General features: G+C 46.1%; 1 protein-coding gene across 2 annotated transcripts in view; it reads left to right on the top strand.

The window, feature by feature from the left end:
• Positions 1-20,308, top strand: part of LOC119978701 (60S ribosomal protein L3-like) — a 31,546-nt gene extending 11,238 nt beyond the window's left edge. Inside the window, exons 5-10 of one of the 2 annotated variants that reach the window (XM_038820513.1) lie at positions 3,494-3,680; positions 8,349-8,509; positions 10,607-10,708; positions 16,349-16,444; positions 17,488-17,599; positions 20,169-20,308. In XM_038820513.1, the coding sequence (XP_038676441.1) occupies positions 3,494-3,680; positions 8,349-8,509; positions 10,607-10,708; positions 16,349-16,444; positions 17,488-17,599; positions 20,169-20,224 (714 nt within the window). In that variant the 3' untranslated portion in view covers positions 20,225-20,308. Of the gene's footprint in view, positions 1-3,493; positions 3,681-8,348; positions 8,510-10,606; positions 10,709-16,348; positions 16,445-17,487; positions 17,608-20,168 lie in introns of both variants that reach the window. The other variant, XM_038820512.1, reaches the window with a different exon arrangement.
• The last annotated feature ends 667 nt before the right edge of the window (positions 20,309-20,975 follow it).

Here is a 20,975-nt window from a genome sequence, read left to right as displayed (position 1 = left end):
TAGCAAATTCTTAAATTCTTCTAAGAGAATGAGTTCTCTCAGAGCCTCATAGATAGTTTCCAATTCCAATGCTGGTATCTACTTATTATCTGCATAATCCTTTCAAATTCAGCAAAAGTATGTCCCAGTTGTTTCCTTAAATTCCAAAACTTTTGCCTATATGTCTTGGGAACTAATTCATATGCATCCAGAATAGCCATTTTTACCTTGTCATCATCCTTAGAGACCCCATCTGACAGGGAAGCATAAACTTATCAATTTACTTTGCGTGGGCAAAGTCAACTTTTCTTTTGGCTATCCCATTTATGTTGCTATTTTCTCAAATGCCATGAAAAATGCCTCTACATCCTTGTCTTCAAACTTTGTAAGGCAGAATATCGCTAAGAATACAAGACTATCGCAACTGGGTCCTGTTGTAGGGTTAAGCTCCCCTCGAGTTCCTGCCAGCTCCCTTTTAATTTCCAGTGCCTTAAGCTGGAACTCTCTCTCTTTTGTTTTTTCCTCTCTCTCTAATCCAACTTCCTCCTTTGAATTTCCATGCAAAAAGCTCTATCTCTTTCTTTTTGCCGTATTATCAATTGTCTTTCATTTTGCTGCATCCCCATTTCTTTTTCCATTTTTAAAAATTCCCACTCATGCTCGAACTGCAATCGAGTTCTCTACAGCTCAATTGCTCCATCATAAAATTTCTTTGATGCTCCACAACTTGGACTGCTTGCTTGTGGGCTCTCGGTGTTTCTAACAGACTCAAGCACTCAACCAATATATTTTATATCTCTGCCTTTTTCGTTTTAGCTGGCTCTTCTATTTTTACTTCATTTGGCAATTCAATTAGCTTGTCTTTTCGAAGCCCTTGTAAATAAACCAAAGGCGGGTCCTCCACCTGAAGAAAAGCCTTATCAGCTTCCAGCGCTATTATAAATCTGGTGTCTCATAATACATACCTGTACCCCAAATGTCATTGTCAATTGTTCCAAATATCCCAGGCGAGCTCCCAAATTATGTTTTGATACCCTGGGCTAGTGTAAGGCAAATTCTAGCCCCACTTGATCTGGAGTCACAACACAATTGAAATTTACTATTCATTTTAAAAATACCTGAAGTCTTTGGCCTTTGGTTGCCCAATAACTATAGTAACCAGGTTTTAAATTTAAACACAATCAACTTTTGTTGAAAGTTTTATTAGTATAAATAAATAGGCAGCTACTACAACTGGTTAACTATTATATAATTTCTAACCCTCTTTAACTCACCCCGCTGTCCACAAATACACAAGACAGACAAACACAAAGGGGAAAGAGGGGTGTAAAAAATACTAAAGTTAAAAGGATGAAAGTCTCTGATTCAGATGGATGTCTTCGAGTTAGACTTTTCTTCACTCTAGGCATCTAGTTGGGTGTCTTTGCTTTCAGTCTGTAATGGTTTTTACTGTAAATGCATCAGGATCCTGAGATATCTCTGAAGATTCAGAACTAGCAGACAGGAAATATTCCAGAGCGGGAGAAAGAGAGAGCAACACACAACCTCTCCTACCAGCGTCTAGGAGCTTTCTCATGAGTTGACTGAAAACCCCACCTGGCAAGGTCCAATCGTTGTCTGTTGCTGGGCAGGATAATGTCTATGGCCAATCCATTGCCACCAGCCAACCAATCAAACCAAATCACTCCGATTTCTCGGGTGCCATAAAGTGGCCAATCTGGCAACTTTTCGCCAGTGGCAAAATGGCAGGACATTTGGAGGGGCTGATAGAATTCCAGCCATTACCTCTGCTTCCCCCCCAACAGATGCTGGCTGGCCTGCTGAGTATTTCCAGCATTTTTGGTTCCTGCTTATAGTTAAAAGGTTGTGAAGCAAGCAGCTTAATTATGAGACTGCTGAGGCACACTTTGGGCGCGATTCTCAGTCTCAAGACGCCCAAATGCATTCCCTGATTGGATGGAGAATCAGGCGTCGGGTGTAAATCGGGATCGATGCCGACCTGGACACAATGCTCCGACCTCCCCCTGATGGTGTGGAAGAAGGTCCACGATGTGTGCCGGTGGGGAATGTAAATAAATTCAAATGGGTCTTAATGACCCATTTGCACCTATGTCGCAGGCCTGGCAATCTATGCCTTGGCCTCCCGTAATTCTTTATTGATACAGTTTCTTGGAGTCAATCACCGTCAGATTGAATATGCACTGATGGAAGATGTTAGTGGGTTGTGGGTGGGGCGGAAAGGTCTTTTCCTTGCTACAGACTGGGTCCGATCTCACACCAGCTGCGCATTTCTGCTTTTGTGCGCCCAAGCTGTGGAATCTTACCTTTACTTGTTGACCTCATTGGATGTCTTTTGTCACCATTTATTCTTTTGAAATGTGATCTGATGGAACCATCAATTCACGAGACACGTGCTTTCAGATATGAACAGTGGTTTTAATCTACTTACTTCAGAGCCAGCCTGTTACCCGTTGAACTCTCGATGAACTCAGGCTGGCTCTGGACACGGTTATTTATACAGCAGTCTAGGGGAGGAGTCATGGGCGGAGCCAAGGGTGGAGCCCTGTACAAACTCCTGAGCATTCCCAGAGCTACTCCCCCTAGTGGTCGGATAATGCTACTGCGCTTACAATAGTATTGATAAATACAGTGTGAATTATTACGTGACATTCACCACATGATGGTGAAATTTGAATCCAGAACTTATGGACTTACCACCACCTCCACTATATGCAATACACGGAATATTTTCAATTTATCATTCATCATCCAGGTTACTAAGATTCATAAGGAAGCTCCATATGGAGTTCTTATTTATTTTCCTGGCGGTTGGATTAAACGTGGTATCTTCCGGGAAGTACGGGGTAATGAAAAAGTCCAGTCCAAAAACTTGTGCTGTCTGGAATGGAATCTTCATTGAATCTCATTCCACAAATCTGCTCCTGAACTTTAAAAAAAATTAATTAATGGGATGTTGGCTTTGCTGGCTCGACCAGCACTTATTGTCCATCCCGAATAGAAGTCTGGGTAGCTGCCATTTTGGAACCACCACAGTCCATGTGGTTAAGGTGCCCCTACAGTGCTGTTAGGGAGGGAGTTCCGGGATTTTGAATTACCGACTTTCATTTGTTTGGGTTTTGGAGGGGCGTTCTGTTTGAAGATCCACCTCAGATCCTTCAACATTCATTTAACTTTGCTTGTCTGTACCTAATTGGCTGGGCAACACTTGTGGGTATCCTGAGGATGTGAAAGGCGCTACACAAATGCAACTTCTTCCTTCCGAACAGGATCATTTGTATTCTGGATGTAGATTCTGTAGGTTGGAGCGATCAAGGGGGTGACTGTGGGCCTTACGTTGCAGTCTAGTCAACTGGAATATCCAGGCTCAACGGAATGAAGGGCTGAGCATGGAGGGACAAATTAGAGGGGGTGAGGAACAAACTCACTCAAATTAAATACTCTGGTCATGGTGCTGTTGTCATTTAATATTTTAATAGTTTTACTTCCCCATTAGATGAGGCTGCTGCCACTGCGACAGAAGAAAGCCCACATCATGGAGATCCAGTTGAATGGAGGAACAATAGCAGAGAAAGTGGACTGGGCACATGAGAAACTGGAGAAACAGATCCCAGTGAGCACCATCTTTCATACAAACGAAATGATAGATGTCATTGGTGTCACCAAAGGAAAGGGATTCAAAGGTAACTCAGATACTTGGTGATTCTCCAGGATTCCTTCTGCGAACGTTAGATATAAACTGAAAAACAATTGCCCCCATTCCATTTCAAAAGCTTTTTGGGCAGAATTCTCCGCTCCTGGGAAAAATCGGGAGGGCCGTCGTGAACTCGGCCGAGTTTCACGACGGCCTCGGAGGCCGCTCCTTGCCCCCTATTCTCCCCTCCCGGCGGGGCTAGGAGCGGCGCTCCGTAACTCTCGCCCGCGGGGGCGTCACGCCAAGAATGACGCGGCCGGCGTGCCTAATGACGTCAGCTGCGCATGCGCAGGTTGGCCGGCTCCAACCCGCGCATGTGCAGCTGGCATCATGACGCCGACGGCACGAACCCGTGCATGCGCGGTGGCCGTCTTTCCCCTCAGTCGCCCCGCAAGACGTGGCGGCTTGATCTTGCGGGGCGGCGGAGGGGAAATAGTCGTCCGATTTGGACGCCGGCCCGATGATCGGTGGGCACCGATCGCGGGCCTGTCCCCTCCCAAGCACAGTCGTGGTGCTCTTTCCTTGCTAGGCCACCTACAAGCCCCAAACAGGCTTCTCACTCCCGTTTCACAACGGCAGCGACCAGGTGTGTTTGCCACCATCGTGAAACAGCCGTGAATGGCAGGCCGTTCGGCCCATCCGGGTCGGAGAATCGCCGTTCGCCGCGAAAAATGGCGAGGGCCGATTCTTCCGAGCCCGGGGGGGGGGGGGAAGAGTCGCGGGAGGTGCCAGGGGGGCGTGAAATTTGTTGGGGGGCCCTCCCGCGAGATTCTCCCACCCGGCGTGGGGAGCGGAGAATCGCGCCCTTTATTTTTCAAATGCTTAAAGATTAGTGGCAGAAAGCATTATTCACCAACCCCACAATCCCAGTGGAGCCAAGCTCAAAGGGTTGGCACAGGTTAGCTGGAATTCTACAATATCCTCTACCCATGATCCCTCGGAGGACAGGATTCAGGGCCACCTATATTTTTTGATATTCTAGCTGCAAAAGTGATGTCCTAACATTAATAAGGCGAAGGAACCATTAATTCAAATAATGGGCTTGATTCAACTAATTGGGAACAAAGTTCCAGAACGAGCGCGTTTTGCTGCGTGTTTCTCGGTGACTCGCGTTGTATAAGGGGCCACAGCGGGAAATCCACAGCTGAGGCCGCACATAGCCCCGTTTTGTATACTGGGGAGCTCCGCTCGCTGAAACTCTCCAGTGTAGCGAGAGATCGAGACACCATTTTTTAAATGGCATCTGATCTCTGAGGTCCCTGAAGTGACATCTGCCCCCCCCCCCCCACCCCCAGCGTAAACACAATATGTGAGGGTCTCAGGCCCTCCCCTCAACAACACCCACGCAGGGCACCCCCGGCCCAATTGTGCATGTGCACAAAATGCCAGCTTGACACTTTGTGAGGAAAAGATACTTCGCCCTCAGAAGTGATTCCACTGACGAAATTAATTTTTTGTGTTAAAGCAAACTTTATTATTAACACAGGAATAACTCCATTAACATCCATCGAAAAACAGCTTTTCAATGCACAGTTAGACAGTTCTTACAAAAAACAATGAAAGATCTTTGAGCTTACTTTCCCATCTACTTCTAAACTTTCAATTCAGCACACACATAGGTCAAATGCCACTTATTAATAAAGTTAACACAATGGCTTACAGATTTATTCACAAAGTCCTTGGAAGAGAAGCTTTCAACGACAGTCTGAGAAACACCCCTTGTTTCCTCAGAACTCAGAACAGAATTCTTTTTTTTAAATAAATTTAGATTACCCAATTATTTTTTCCAATTAAGGGGCAATTTAGCGTGGCCAATCCACCTACTCTGTACATTTTTTGGGTTGTGGGGGCGAAACCCACGCAGACACGGGGAGAATGTGCAAACTCCACACGGACAGTGACCCAGAGCCGGGATCGAACCTGGGACCTCAGCGCCGTGAGGCGGTTGTGCTAACCACTAGGCCACCGTGCTGCCCCAGAACAGAATTCTAAAATGAAGCTAAAACAGACATAACCGCTCACAGGATTGACATCACAGCTGGCCTAGCTGTTAACCCCTTAATCCCAACTTTGGCAGACAAATAGCCTGGAATACTCCGGCTCTTGTGATTCTCTGTTCCTGCTGGCAGTGCACCCCTGCCTATAGGTTTCCCGGTGGTGTGGGGTGGCTTCAATGGGAAATCCCATTGATAAGTGGCGGGAGTAGAGAATCACACCACCAGCAAACAGCACGTCGCCGAGAGACACATGGCTGGGGGTCTGGAGAATCCAGCCCACAATCTGGATACCTTAACCCAAGTTCTATTAATAACATTACTGTAACAGACATATAATACAACATGGGCAGGATTCTCTGACCCGCTGCCGGGTCGGAGAATCCCGGGGGGGCGGCGTGAATCCCGCCCTGCTGCTCCGGCGCCGGCTGCCGTATTCTCCAGCACCGGTTTTCGGGCAGAGGCGGGGATCACACCACACCAGTTGGGGGCCATTGGCAGCGCCCCCCCCCCCCCCCCCCCCCTCCCAAGCAATTCTCCGGGCCCCGATGGGCCGAGCGGCTGTCGGTTTCTGGCCAGTCGGTCCGGTGTGGATTGGACATGGTCCCACACGGAGGGACCTGGCTGATAGGCCGGCTGGTGCGGTCCTCGGAGGGGCGGGGGGGGGGGGGGGGGGGGGGGGGGGGCCTTGGTGGCCTGGCCCACAATCGGGGTCCACCGATCTGCGGGCGGGCCTGTGCCATGGGGGCACTCCTTCCTTCCCCACCAGCCCCTGCAGGGCTCCGGCGTGACCGGCGCGGAGAAGACACCCCCCTGCGCATGCAGCAGAATATGCCAGCAGTCTGCGCATGCACTAACTCGCGCAGTCCCTTTGGCGCCGTTGGCGCAGCGCCAACCCCTCCAGCGCCGGCCTGGCCCCCGGAAGTGCGACAAATTCCGCAACTTCCGGTTGGCCCGACGCCGGAGTTGTTTGCAGCGTTCTAGTCGCCAGCGTCAGGCCAATTCACCGATTGCGGTGAATCCCACCCTATAATCTCTGTATAAATCTCCTACATTCATCACACTCCGCTCATGAACACAACCGTCCCATGAATGTCTAGTTGGTCTGAGGCCAGAGCAAACTTGTGTGAGAGCAGCCATTATTCCAGCAGCTTCTAATTGCTTGCAATGTACAGAGAAATGGGGTCAGTGTTATTTGAAGGACTATGAAGATTGCAGGTGCGCTTGCTGGAAGTCCAAGGACATACACACTGCGGCCAAAGCTAACGACGCCACCGTGTGACCCAAGACAAGGCACGAGGAAAGATAGTGTGGAACAAACCTTCCACCTGCGTCATATGTTTTGTTTTCAAAAGTCATAAGTCAGAATTATAGGCAATTCAGTTTTAAGATTGTTCTCATCTTTTGTGTCCTGCAAAGAAGAATTCTGTTTCCCAGAAACAGTGAAGACTGCGGGTCATTAACTTTGAAATGGAATGAAAGTCACCATAGACCCCGAGGACCATAGGCTGCTTTCCCCTTTTGAGAGAGAGCCGATTGGTGGTGATTTAACCTGAGGAATGCCACACCTCAGGCAAGTGAGAAGGTTGATCATGGATAATCTCAGCCAGTACAGGAATTGAACCCACGCTGTTGGCGACGCTCCGCATCACGACCAAGGCAGAGTTAGATGGATTTTCGATAAACAAGGGAGTCATGAGGGGCAGACAAGAAAGTGAAGTTGAGACCACAGCCAGATCAGCCTGATCATATTGAATGGCAGAGCAGGCCCGAAGGGCTCAACAGCCTACTCTTGCTCTTAAGTCCTTTGACTCCATGCTTGGTGGAGTCTCATTCAATATAAACACCCATTTAAACAGGCAGGTCCTCAGGTCACCTGGCACACTTTCTGAATTGTGGGCATTGCGCCTAAACGGAAGCATGACACAGCCGGTAGATGACGGGAGAGGCCTCCACTGGACTTCCCGACAGTCGGTACACCTTGAGAGATGTACCCAGACCTCGCAAGGCAGCACAATCATGATCCCACCCACAATGGGAGGGACCAAGCCTTGCACGCCTAAATAGGTTTAAAACCCACTTAAGCATGCTCACCCGGCCTCTGTGTCTGTGTGTGTTGCTTGTTACTCTAATCACATGATGTAAACTGGCCATGGCGGTCCCCATGCCTGGTTCGCCAAGTAGTGGTCTTGGTTGGGATGACACAGTGTCTGAAGCTGGTTTCCAAATGGACAGAGAATTTGCAGCTCAGAAACAGGCCATTCAATTCAACTGGACAATGCTGGTGTTCATGCTCTACGCGAGTATCTTCCCACTCCCATACTTAAGTAAAACACCAAGGAAGTAGATTGCATTCATGGAAGGTTCCAGATTCTATGCATGGTCAAGCTGGGCCAAAAGCCCTGTTTCCATCTATGAGTCTTATTTTACATGGTAAGTGGTGGACTTAGTATGGACCGTAGAAAAAACATGGTCTAAGTTTTTTAAGCAGTGGGTAGATTGGATGCAGAATTATTGTATGCAGCACTTAGGAGATTATTGTAAGTTATTAAGTTTACTCAATAGCAGATGCACAGTTAGGAAATTTGGTGTAAAATATTCCAATTGTAACAAGTGAATGAAACGTAACTCCAGCACCCACACTTTTTCTTGTTAATTTTCAGGCGTCACTTCCCGCTGGCATACAAAAAAACTGCCACGGAAGACCCACAAAGGTCTGCGAAAGGTCGCTTGCATTGGGGCTTGGCACCCAGCTCGTGTTGGATTCACGATAGCCCGTGCAGGACAGAAAGGTTATTTCCACCGTACAGAGATCAATAAGAAGGTATAGTTCAAATGCACTGGCAAGGTGTGTGTTAGAGATTTATTCCAACTCTTTTGCTATGTTAAGTTGTGAGAGTTACCATAATATTTTGTTGTTCCTCGTAACAAAAGGCTCAGTTTGAATGTAGAGGTATGTATGGATATGTAATCTATCCTGCAAAAGCAGAGCATTAATTGAGTTGGGCTGACGTACAGTTTCTACATGAGGACTGACCTCTGATCAAATAATTTGGCCCTGGGCTTGTTCACTCAAGACGTCTGACTATTCCTTTCCATTAGTGCAACGATCCAAACAATCATAGTCAAACACTGTTGCTTCGGAAATCATACAATAGCTTCAATTGGATTTGTTCATGTTTTGTTTATTAGGCTGGGACATGTCATGTTTACTTTTGACTCCTATCATATGTCAGAGCAGCATATTACCAAATTAAGCAGCTCCCACAGACTAACAGTAATTGGATTTAGGAGTTTTAGGCCTTGTGAGGCAATAACTCTACCACGCAAACAGAGCCTGTCACTTTAAGAAAGCAGAATCCAGTGGTGTTGTAGTGTGTCTCTCACTTCATTGCCAAAAGGAGTAGGAAGCAGTAGTAAAATCATTGAATCCTCCACAGGATCTGGCCACAGGCACATTTGACAAACCCTCTGGTTGTTTTATTTTCAAACATTTTGTTCGGCTAACTGTTTAAAATGGTCTCTTTACTGCCTTGTTTTTGAAAAACGTAAGTCCTGCAGTGCCCCAGCTGATCCAGGTGAAGTTTGGACTGCAGTTCAGACCGATGTATTTTCTGATGCCAAACTTACCTCTCGTGCTAATTATTACCGGACATGCTAGTTTTCCCTCAAAGACTTAAAAACAAAATTGAAGTGAAACATAAAATTCATTTAAAGATTCATTTGGGCAGCTCGTGGCACAGCACTTAGCGTTATTGCCTCACAGCGGCAGGGACCTGGGTTCAATTCCAGCCTCGGGTTACTGTCTCTGTGGAGTCTGCACGTTCTCCCCATGTCTGCGTGGGTTTCCTCCGGGTGCTCCGGTTTCCTCCCACAGTCCAAAAATGTGCAGGTTAAATGGATTGGCCATGCTAAATTGCCCTTAGTGTCCAAAAGGTTAGGTGGCGTTACAGCGATAGGGAGGGATTTGGGCTGAGGCAGGATCTTCTTTCAAAAGGTTGGTGCAGACTAGATAGGCTGAATGGCCTCTGTAGAGATTCTATGGTTCTATGAATGTCCATCCATAGTTACCACTAGAAGTGTGAAACCAAATTCAGAATTCTCATGCATTTATAATATTGTGAATAATAGTACTTACAGTGCTGATCTATAGACAAACAGGACAGCTGATTTTGTACACAGCAAAATCCAGAAACAGCAAGTTAGACAGTTGAGTTGTTTTTGGTAGTGTTATTAAGGGAGGAGAGCTGGCCTGAATATGGTGAGACCATCTTACTCTTCTTTGAAACGTGCCAGGGGCTCTCTTCAATGTCATATAAAGAGTAGGGTGAATGGAGGTCTTGTAGCTTAGTGGGTAGCATCCCTGCCACTGAGCCAGAAACTCTGGGTTCAAGTACCCACTCCAGGATGTGTTAGACACAGAAGGAGTGTTCATAATGCAGCCATTTGATAATCAACCTGTTAATCCTTTCAACATGCACATGGCAGGCAGAAAGAGTAGGAAAAGATTCCTGGTCAGTCATTCTTGATGTGGAGTGATGCTCCTCAAGCACTTGTCCCTCTCTGAAACAGAGAGTGGTACATACAATCCCCCTGTGGACAAATTATGGGCGGGTGGAAATAGTTAGAGATGGTTGACTACCTCCTTCCAAAGACAGGGGTGAATTCTCTGCCTCCCAGCCGCCTGTTTCTCGGTGACATGCCATTGCTGGCAGCGGGATTCTCCGTTCTGCCGCTGGCCATTGGGATTTCCCACTGTAGCCACCCCATGCCGCTGGGAAACCCACAGGCTGGGGCGCGCTGCTGGCAGAACAGAGAATCCTGCCGGCAGAGAATTCACCCCAGTGTTTGCAACGATCTTTCATTCTGCTGAATGTTCATCTGATTATGTGCCTGAATGTTTTTTCCTGGTCCTGATTAGATATATCGCATTGGACAAGGTATCCACATCGAGGATGGCAAATTAGTGAAAAATAACGCTTCCACTCATTATGACATGACTAATAAGAGCATCACTCCGATGGTGAGTCAGTTTGAACAATCTCACTTGGAATATGGCAGATAATTGCAAAACTATTCAGCGGTTTAGTAAAACGATCGCTGCCCTCCATTATTAGCTCAGTTGCCTGGACAGCTGGTTCACGATGCAGAGAGAGGCCAACATGGTGGGTTCAATTCCTGTACCGACTGAGGTTAGCCATGGAGGCCCGGCCTCCCCAACCATACCCTTCGGCTCCTCAGGTTAAATTATTACCAGTCAGCTCTGCCCTTCAAAGGGGAATGCACCTTATGGTCATCTGGGACTCTGGCGACTTTACATAATTCTTTACATGAGACTTAAAAAAAAAAATTTTAATTCTCATTTTCAACATTTTCATCAATAAACAACCAAAGAAAAAACAGACGAAAACAAATACAGTAACAATCCCCCGCACACAAACCGCCCCCCCGCTCAATAGACCAAAATATCGACCCGTACGTTCCAGGTAAAATAACAAATTAACAATCAATCCGTAAACAGTGTAACCAAAGACAACAATACCGCCACCCCCCCTCCCCCCTAATGTTCAATGGCAACCAATTCTCGGAAGTGCATAATAAACAGCCCACATGAATTGTGAAATCTTCCTTCATCCCCTTCAGCTGAGACTTCACTTTCCCGAGAGTCAAAGAAATTCAGCGAGGTCCCCTCCCGCCAAGCCGTGTCACAGGATGGAGAAGCTAACCTCCACCCCAACAGGAGCCGCCTCCGGGCAATCAGCGAGGCAAAGGCTAACATCTGCCCCCCGCCCACCTGACACCCGAGCTGTTCCAACTCCCCCCGAAAAAGGCTTCTAGGGGCCATGGTTTCAAGTTCACGAGCACTATCCCCAAGATGATCCTGAAAACGACCCTCCAACAAACCCCTCACACTCCACGTAATTATCCTAACCCAGGGGTCTCTCACCCACCCCGCCCCTCCTATCCACCATCCTCATAACTCCAGGCCCTGCCCACTGGGTTGGCCTGCCCATTGTTACCATGGAGTTCCTCCTGCCCTCCCAGAATCCTCCCATCCACTTCCTCTCGAAAACACCTCACCCAGTATCGGTCCCCTCCCCCGATTTTCACACCTCCTAGACACATCGAAATCTGTTCTACCAGGCTCTGATGGCCGCAGCCCCTCCCCCCATCACACTCCCGTTCACTGGCCAGCTTGAGCTAGCCGGTGTGCAGGCCCCTGCCCAGGCCTCACTCCCCTCCAACCCCCTCCCCCCTGCCTGGTCCCAGGAAAACAAAGAAATCCCCTTCAACACACAACCCCAGTATAGTAAGAAGTCTTACAACACCAGGTTAAAGTCCAACAGGTTTGTGTCAAACACAAACTTTCGGAGCGCAGCTCCTTCACCTGAGGAGGGAGCCGTGCTCCGAAAGCTCGTGTTTGAAACAAACCTGTTGGACTTTAACCTGGTGTTGTAAGACTTCTTACTGTGCTCACCCCAGTCCAATGCCGGCATCTCCACATCATGGCAACCCCAGTATAAACACACAAACCCCAAAGAACCATTATTGCAAAGGAAAATCCTAACTTTTACCTTGTCCAGAAAGGCAACTTCAACTCATTTAGCACATATATCAACATGTGATAAAAAATAGAGCTACATACAATCCTCCACCCCTCCCCCCCCTATCCTCAGTCCAAGGCCAATCCTCAGTCCCATTCCTCACTTCTGCCCCAGTCCTTCTGCCTTTCTAAATGCCTCCATCGCTTCCACCGTCTCAAAATACAAGTCTTTGGAGTTGTAGGTCGCCCTCAACTTAGCTGGGTACACTATGCCGAACAGCACACTGCTGTTATACAGTGCCGTCTTCACTCGGCCGAAGACTGCCAGCCTCCTCACCAACTCCACAACAAAGTCCTGTATATATGTGTACCAGCTCCAGCCCATTGCACATCCTGCTTCTGCTTTGCCCAACTCAGGACCCTCTCTTTCACGCGGTACCTACAGAAACAAATAATAACTTCTCTTGGCGGCTCATTCACCTTTGGTTTAGGCCTCCACGCCCTATGAGCCCGATCCTGTTCGTACCAAGAGAGATCTTCCCCCTCCCCCCAAAAGCTTCGCCAACATCTTGGCAAAATACTCCGTCGGCCTTGTGCCCTCCCCCCCTACGGGCAAGCCCACGATTCTCAGATTTTGCCGCCTAGATCTGTTTTCCAGGTCCTCCACTTTGGCTCGCAAACCCTTGTTGGCCTCCACTACCCTCAGCAGCTCCTCACCCATCAAGGAGATTCGATCACTGTGTTGCAACAAGGCCTCTTCCACTCCCTTCAGCCTCTCACCCTGCTCCTGCTCCTTGGCTGATGTCCTGGACACCACCACCTTCACCGGGGCAATCGCCTCCTCCACCAGCACCTTCAATGTTGCCATCATCTCCTTCGTCATCACCTCCATGTGCTTTGCAAACTGTTTTTCAAGTCCCACAACCGTCATCTTTTCTGCCGTGAACAGTGCGGCCCCGCCCAGCGACCCAGCCTCCGCCTTCCTTCCAGTTGCCGAGCCGACCCTTCCACTCAACGGCGAACCTTCACTTGCCCCCTTCTTTACGACAGCTTTCCTTTAGGTTTTGGACATCCTTCTTCCTTATGACTTCCTGCACTTATTTAACAAAATATTGCTCCTGGGACCAGGCATTAAGTTCTAAAAAATAAAGCCTCGAGCAGAAGCCATCCAAAGTGCGACTTCCTCCTACATGCCGCCACCGGGAATGACTTTACATAATTATGAGCTCTTTCGCATGAGTCACTGTTTCTCAACAGGATAGTATCTGTAAATGATCAGTGATGCAGTGATCCCATGGAGCTAGAGAATGTCACTTGCCATGAATGGTTCCATCAGTGCTTGTCCTCGCTTTGTGCTGATGTAACTACTTCGCTTAGTGTTATCACATTTCACAAAACAAGTTACAGTGGGGATTCCAGTTAAACAATTGGATACCACGGGCGCTACTCTCCGCCAGCTGACACCGGAATCGGAAACGCGATTGGGCGGAGAATTGTTTTTGACGCTAAAATCGTGGCGGGTGCCAGTTTCACGCTAAATTACAATTTTCCGGTGCCTCATCAGCGACGTCAATTCATTCCACTCTGCACGTACAATAATCCCTGTTGCCATATCATTAGCGAGCCTGACCCAGTATTCTCCGGGCCTCTGTGATGCTCCACCACCCCTGAGGAAAATTCCTGCCAGCAAAGTTCACTTGTGCTCCAGCATAACCAGTGCCATCTTGTTGGCGGGGATCAGTGTTTGGGGTGTGAAATGTGTATATGCGGCTGTGTTTTGTCAGCCTCCCAAGTATCAATAACGGACCCGGCAAATCCCGCACCATTTCTCATTGGAATCGATTGTGTTCCACGTGGGCTGGTGCTAGCCTCTTAATGGTCGCTGTATCAGTCCAGGTGCGGTGCCAGTTTTGCTTTCGTGGAATCCACGAATCCTGCCCTGGCATCCATGCTTAGTGTCAGGAATGGAGAATCCCGCCCCATGTTCCGAGACACTGGCAATGCAATTTTTTCAATGTACAGGCGTGTGTTATCAACAGTATATATACTGAATGTGAAGTTATTACAATAATCTAAAAGCATACTCAAATAATATTTACCATTTTCAACAATAAAACACGTGGTCTGCATTAAAATGATGGGTACCAACTGTTAATCACTGTCAGTAGTGAATCTGGGTTTTGTTTTTCTCCAGTTGGAGATGTCAGTGCTGCTAAACAATGATTCTGTTGTTTGCACCAGTGACAATATGAAGCACACTCAGGTCTAACCATCTCCCCTTGACTTTCAATGGCATTATCATCGCTGAATTTCCAACATCACCATCCTGTGCATTACCATTGACCAGAAACTGAACTTGACTAGCCATATAAAGACTGTGGCTACAAGAGCAGGTCAGAGGAGGGTATTTTGCGGATAGTAACTCACCTCCTGATTCCCCTGATTCTGTCAAACATCTACAAGACACTTGTCAGGAGTTTGATGGAAGATTCCACTTGCCTGGATAAAAGCAAATTACTGCGGATGCTGGAATCTCCACTTGCCTGGATGAGGGCAGCTCCCAACAACACTCAAGAAGCTCAACACCATCCAAGTAAAGGAACCCGCTTGATCGGCACCCCATCCATCACCTTGGACATTCACTCCCTCCACCACTGACAGTGGCAGCAGTGTGCACCATCTACAAGATGCACTGCAGTACCTCACCAAGGCTCCTTCAGCAGTGAACTCTACTACAGTATCTAGAAAGGTGTTGCTGGGTCAAATTCCTGGAACTCCCTCCCTAACAGCACTGTTACACCACATGGACTGCAGTGATTCAATAAGACGGCTAAAGGGTAATTAGGGATGGGCAACAAATGCCAGCTTTGCCAGCAATGCTCATATCCCATGAAAGAATCAAAAATATATTTTCACATATAGCTGCAAAGTTGGCAGTTGGACAGATATTGGAAGTCTGATGTTTTTCAATTTTCTGCTTCCATCTCTCTTTCTGTACCACACTTGAGCACCTCCCTGCAAAGGAGAACCATCATCTCTGTTTAGCAGATCCTCTGTTTTCCAAGATTGCTAAAATTAGGAACTCACCGCCTGGTTGACTCAGGTTCCTGAGGGAAGTGGCAACTTGCCACACTGACTTAATCTGGCCTTCATGTGACTCAAATTCCAGACTTTGTTGTTGGCGGCACTTAAAATCTTTGGCACAAGTTAGGTACGGATAATAAATATTGGCTTGCCTACATCCTGGTACCAAACTGAAAGAACAAGTGGGGGGAGGGGAATAAAGACAAAAATCTGCCCCACTGATTCAATATTCCATCTTTAAGTTTTCTTAATGAAATACAACTGAAATAATGTTTAATAGGAGTGAATATTTTAGACATATTTTTAATTGTTCAACTAACTGAAAGCCTCATTAATTCTAAATTAGATGCAATGCTGATTCCTTTGTATATCAGCATGGTAGCATAGAGGGTTGCACTATGGCTTCACAGCGCAGGGTCCCAGGTTCGATTCCCGGCTCGGGTCACTGTCTGTGCGGAATTTGCATGCTCTTCCTGTGTCTGCATGAGTTTCCTTCGGGTGCTCCGGTTTCCTCCCACAAGTTCCGAAAGACGTGCTATTGGGTGATTTGGATGTTCTAGGTTCTCCCTCTGTGTACCCGAGCAGGCGCCGGAATGTGGCGACCCAGTGGCTTCATTGCAGTGTTGGTATAAGCCTACTGGTGACAATAAAAATTGTTATTATGTGAATCATGTTTGCAAGTGTCTAACAATGTTACCTTTTTAGTCCCAGATGACCATAGGCTCCCCTTTTAGGGGGAGAGCTGACTGATGGCGATTTAACCTGAGGATCACCACACCTCAGGCGAGGGGCAAGGTTTAGAAGGCGGTGAATATCCTCAGCCAGTGTTGCCTTATGCTTAGCTGAGTGACAAGTTCATTAACTGTACATGTAATTCAATCAATGGCCATTTGCAATTTAGATTTTATGGGTCGTACTGTTTAGAAACACTTACACAATCCAATTATGTTCAAATATTTTGGCTAAGTTACTTGATTGTCCTTGTGTTATGGTGTGAAAAGGATGTTGGTACAGTTGATCTTTTTTCTGTTGTAGGGTGGATTTCCACATTATGGTGAAGTAAACAATGACTATGTTATGGTAAAAGGTTGTGTCGCTGGAACAAGGAAGCGTGTTCTTGCCCTCAGAAAGGTACTGCATCCACCTCCACGTGCTGGCAATGTGTCAGGGAGCGGGGGGGGGGGGGGGGGGGGGGGGGGGTGGGGGGGGGGGGGTGGTGGTGGTGTCATCATTTCTAACTTTGTTGGCTTATTTGAAATACTTTGCATGAGATCACTTTTTCTGTTCATCTTGAAGCATCGAATAATCCTTTCCAAAATAACTCCTTTCCTGACACTTGTGTAAGGGTGATCGTGAATTGGATTGCACCTGAATTGGGACAAGGTTCTTTTGCCACTTACAGTGCAGGCAACGAATGAGGCCTGCGGAAGGGCAATGGCACATTTGCAAATGTGAAAGTTTCAATGTTCCCGGGTAGAATTAAGGAGCTGTAATCAACGGCAGGTTGTGCACTTCTCGCCTGGAATGAGCGCCTGTCATGTTTGACCTTCGGGCGTTGTCTTTACAGGTGTGATGTACCATCAATTGGACGCGAGTCACGATGAAGGTCCAAACTTAGGCTTTAATCAGCTAGATGTTAGCCCGGTGGTCGACTACAGTGAAAGGCCGACCGCCGGGAACTCTGGGTACTTATACCCTGCCTCGGAGGCGGGGTCTACTTGCCTCTCGACCAATTGGTGAGCAGTCACATGACTAGTCCCAGTCAATCAGCCAAGAGGCACATGACCAGCCAGAGCCAATGGGAAACCAGTGCTCTGCACCAGCAGTGCTCCTATTCATACCACCACAAGGTGTAAAGCAAGACACTGCATTTAAATTAGCACATTTATATTCGGGATCAAATTTTGAGGTTGCCATGGAAACGTTAGAGGTGGCAATATGGAAATCTCTTAATCAACATCACAAGAACGGGTAAAATAGCCCAGAAACTAAATGGCTGGAAATCTGTTTCTAGCACAGGAGTGGATAAAAGTTCACTGAAAATTGTAGTTTGTGGTTTGGCTGATTGCATATTATTTTCAGTTAACTATGATCAAGATTCTGCCATGTTAGATAATAATTCTGGTGCAGCTGAAAACGCACATTCAGAGTTGCCATCTGCTCTTCTTTTACAGTCCCTACTGGTTCACACTAAGCGACAGGCTATTGAACCAATTGAGCTCAAATTCATTGATACGACTTCCAAATTTGGCTACGGACATTTCCAGACACCTGAAGAGAAGAGAGCTTTCATGGTAGGGTCACACTAAAAATGTTGCTTGGACTCCGTGGGGTAGATTTTGACGCTCTGTGATTGTGTAAAGCAGCTGACAGTGAGTTGGCTCATTTTACACCCCGCTCTTGATTTTCCATTGAGGTCAGGAGAGATGTAAAAGGAGCTGTCAATCTGCTGTTTCCCGTTTTACACTGTCTGACAAAGCCTACCCAGTATGTGTGAGTGACTGTAGAGGTGACTGGATGAGACAGGGTGGTGGCGTGCCTTAGTAAGAACAGAAATATAGATTTCAAGTGCATTTATATTTAATATATTTTTAATTCATGTTCCTAACTGGTGCTGTGTACATATCAAAATCAAAATTCAATTGGTCTGATCTCACTGGACTTAGGAATATAGGAACAGAAATAGGCTGTTTTGCTCCTTGAGCTTCTTCCTCCATTCAATTAAATCATGCCTGATCTGTTATCTGACTCCACAGATCGGATTTTGTTCCATATTTGGATTTGGGTTTATTGTCACGTGTGCCGAGGTACAGTGAAAAGTATTGTTCTGCGTAAGGTCCAGACAGATCGTTCCATACGTGAAAAAACATAGGACATCCCATAAATACACAATATAAATACATAGACATAAACATCGGGTGAAGCATACCGAGTGTAGTACTACTCAGTAGAGATGCATGGAGAGATCAGTTAAGTCCATAAGATGGTCATTCAGGAGTCTGGTAACAGCGGGGAAGAAGCTGTTTTTGAAACTGATAGTGTGTGTTCTTCGACTTTTGTATCTCTTGCCCGATGGAAGAGGTTGGCAGAATGAATAACACGGATGGGAGGGGCCTTTGATTATGCTGCCCCCTTTCCAAAGGCAGCGGGAGGTGTAGACAGAGTCAATATCCCTCAATACCTTTGGTTAACAAAAATCTATCAATATCAGACTGGTATTAAGAATTGATCTAGCATTAGTTGCCATTTGTCAGAGTTCCAAATTGACACCACCCTGTGCACATAGAGGTGTTTCCTGAAAGATTCTAGGCTCTAATTATTTATTAGGCTCCCTAGTCCTGGATTCTCCAACCAGCAGAATAGTCTGTCTCTGTCTACCCCATCTTAGTATCTGGAAAATTTCAATCAAATCACATTTTAACCTTCTGAATTCCAGGGAATAATTTTTCCTAACGTAAGTTAGATTTACATTTGGGTTTATTGTCATGTGTACCGAGGTACAGTGAAAAGTATTGTTCTGCGTACAGTCCAGGCAGATCGCTCCATACATGAAAAACGTAGAACATACGATAAATACACAATGTGAATACATGGCCATCAGGTGAAGCATATGGAGTGTAGAACAACTCAGTAGAGAAGATGTGTGGAAGGATCAGTTCAGTCCATAAGATGGTCATTCAGGAGCCTGGTAACAGCGGGGAAGAAGCTGTTTTAAAATCTGTTAGTGCGTGTTCTCAGACTTTTGCATCACCTGCCCGATCAGTGGAGTCCAGATATAATTTTGATAATTCAACACTACACTCCCTCTGTCTTGTTATGCTCTGGGTGTAGCATAAGCGGCTTCCTTGTGGTGCACTTGACAAAGGAAGGATCAGACGTGGAGATAACTTCAACACGTTTATTAAACTATATACACTTCTATAACTTGGGTTCGATACTACTGCTAATCCTACTATAGCTACTCAAACTGACTAACCAGACTGCTACAATCCACGTGGTAGGAGTGATATCAAATCAACCCTGTGTCTCTACTCACTGACTGTCTCCACTGGAAAGAGGCAGATCATGTGTGTAGTGTCCTTTATATATGAGTTGGTGTAATGCCCTCCTGTGGTCGTGTCACCTCTTGTGTGTATCGTAAATGCCCATTGGTTGTGTCCTATCTAACTGATGTATTGGTTGAGTGTGTGTGTGTGATGTCTCTGGTGCTCCCTCTAGTGTCTAGCTGGTCTACATGTATTTACATTAACCCCTTGTGTATTTACAGTGATGCACATCACCACACCCTCCAAGGTCAAATGTCCTTCCAAAGGTGTGATATTCAGAACTCTATTCACGGTGTTCTCGATGTGATCTAACCAGGGCTTTGTATCGTTGGCTTTTACCCCCGGAGTTCTTGTCCTCTAGTTAAAATAGCTAGCATTTCATTTAATTATTTTCTGTACCTGTTCATAACATTTTAATGGTTCATGCATCTCGACTCCCCAAGTCTCTTTGGGCTTTCACTGTTTCTGGTTTTTCACCATTTAGAAAGTATTTGGTTCTATTCTCTTCAGGTCCAAAATGGACAACCTCATATTTATCTGCGTAGGAATTCATTTACCACAGTTTTGTTCCTTAATCAATTTATTATTAATGTGATTCTGATGTCCTCTGGGGGGGGGGGGGGGGGCATTATAAGGGGGCTGTTTGTTGGGTTGATGTAATGTTCTTCCGATGTTCTTTGGTGGTTCTTTTGACATTCTGTATATTTATATTGTTTTGAAAAGCCTTGAATAAAAATATTTTTTTAAAAATGGTGTACATTGGAGGTCAGAATAGGACAAAAATAATTTTAAGTTCTATCATTCTCTTTCTTCAGGGCCCACTCAAGAAAGATTTAATACAAGTGAAGGCCAGTGTCCCGATTGATTTGTAATACCTACAGATATGAAGGACTGTATCTGTTGCTGAGTTGTTTATCGAGCTATTAATAAAGAATTATTTGATGCCCAACTTTATTTTTTTTGAGTGACTTATTTCTGTCTTTACTAATTCAGATGTGACTGTAGGCTGTTTACATGAGAATTAAACTAAATTACACTTTATTCAGCCAATAATGTCAATGATGAACTATTCAGTAGCCCATATAGTTCTACTTTCTGTAACAGTTATTAGCATGTGACATAAATGAGCAATTTTGAAGTTCAAAGAAACTTTGGGCAGCAGAGCTTTAAATGTTGCTGAAAAGAGAGAAACATGTTGCTGAATCTTTTCCTTTTGCACTCATCAGGACAAACACAAGAATGTCAAATTTCAAATGATCGCAACTATTTATACAAAGGAAAAAAGGGTGCTGATTGGGTGGCCAGTCGACTCTGATTGGCTGAGGCATTGTCATGGAGAAAGGAACGGGGAACTATAGGCTCCCCAAACTCTTAGGTAATTCACAATAGGTGCAAGGCTCGAACATATTCCTTTTGTCTGCAGAGGTCTATCCCTGCTTATGAAGTTAAGTCACTTGGCGAGAATGGGTTTATTAATACAAGTTGCCTCTAGCAAGTGTAAATGACCTACATTAAGAGCTCAACTGATTATCTTAAATCGGTTTGTAATGCAGCTATGAGCTCACTCAGGATTGTTCAGCAAGTGCTGCCCAATTATAGAATTGCATCGAATAATA

The sequence above is a fragment of the Scyliorhinus canicula genome, chromosome 15 (assembly GCF_902713615.1).
Source record: "Scyliorhinus canicula chromosome 15, sScyCan1.1, whole genome shotgun sequence".
Classification (NCBI taxonomy): Eukaryota; Metazoa; Chordata; class Chondrichthyes; order Carcharhiniformes; family Scyliorhinidae; genus Scyliorhinus; species Scyliorhinus canicula.
Note: the sequence above shows the minus strand (reverse complement) of the source record. Positions and strands in the feature narration are given on the sequence as shown.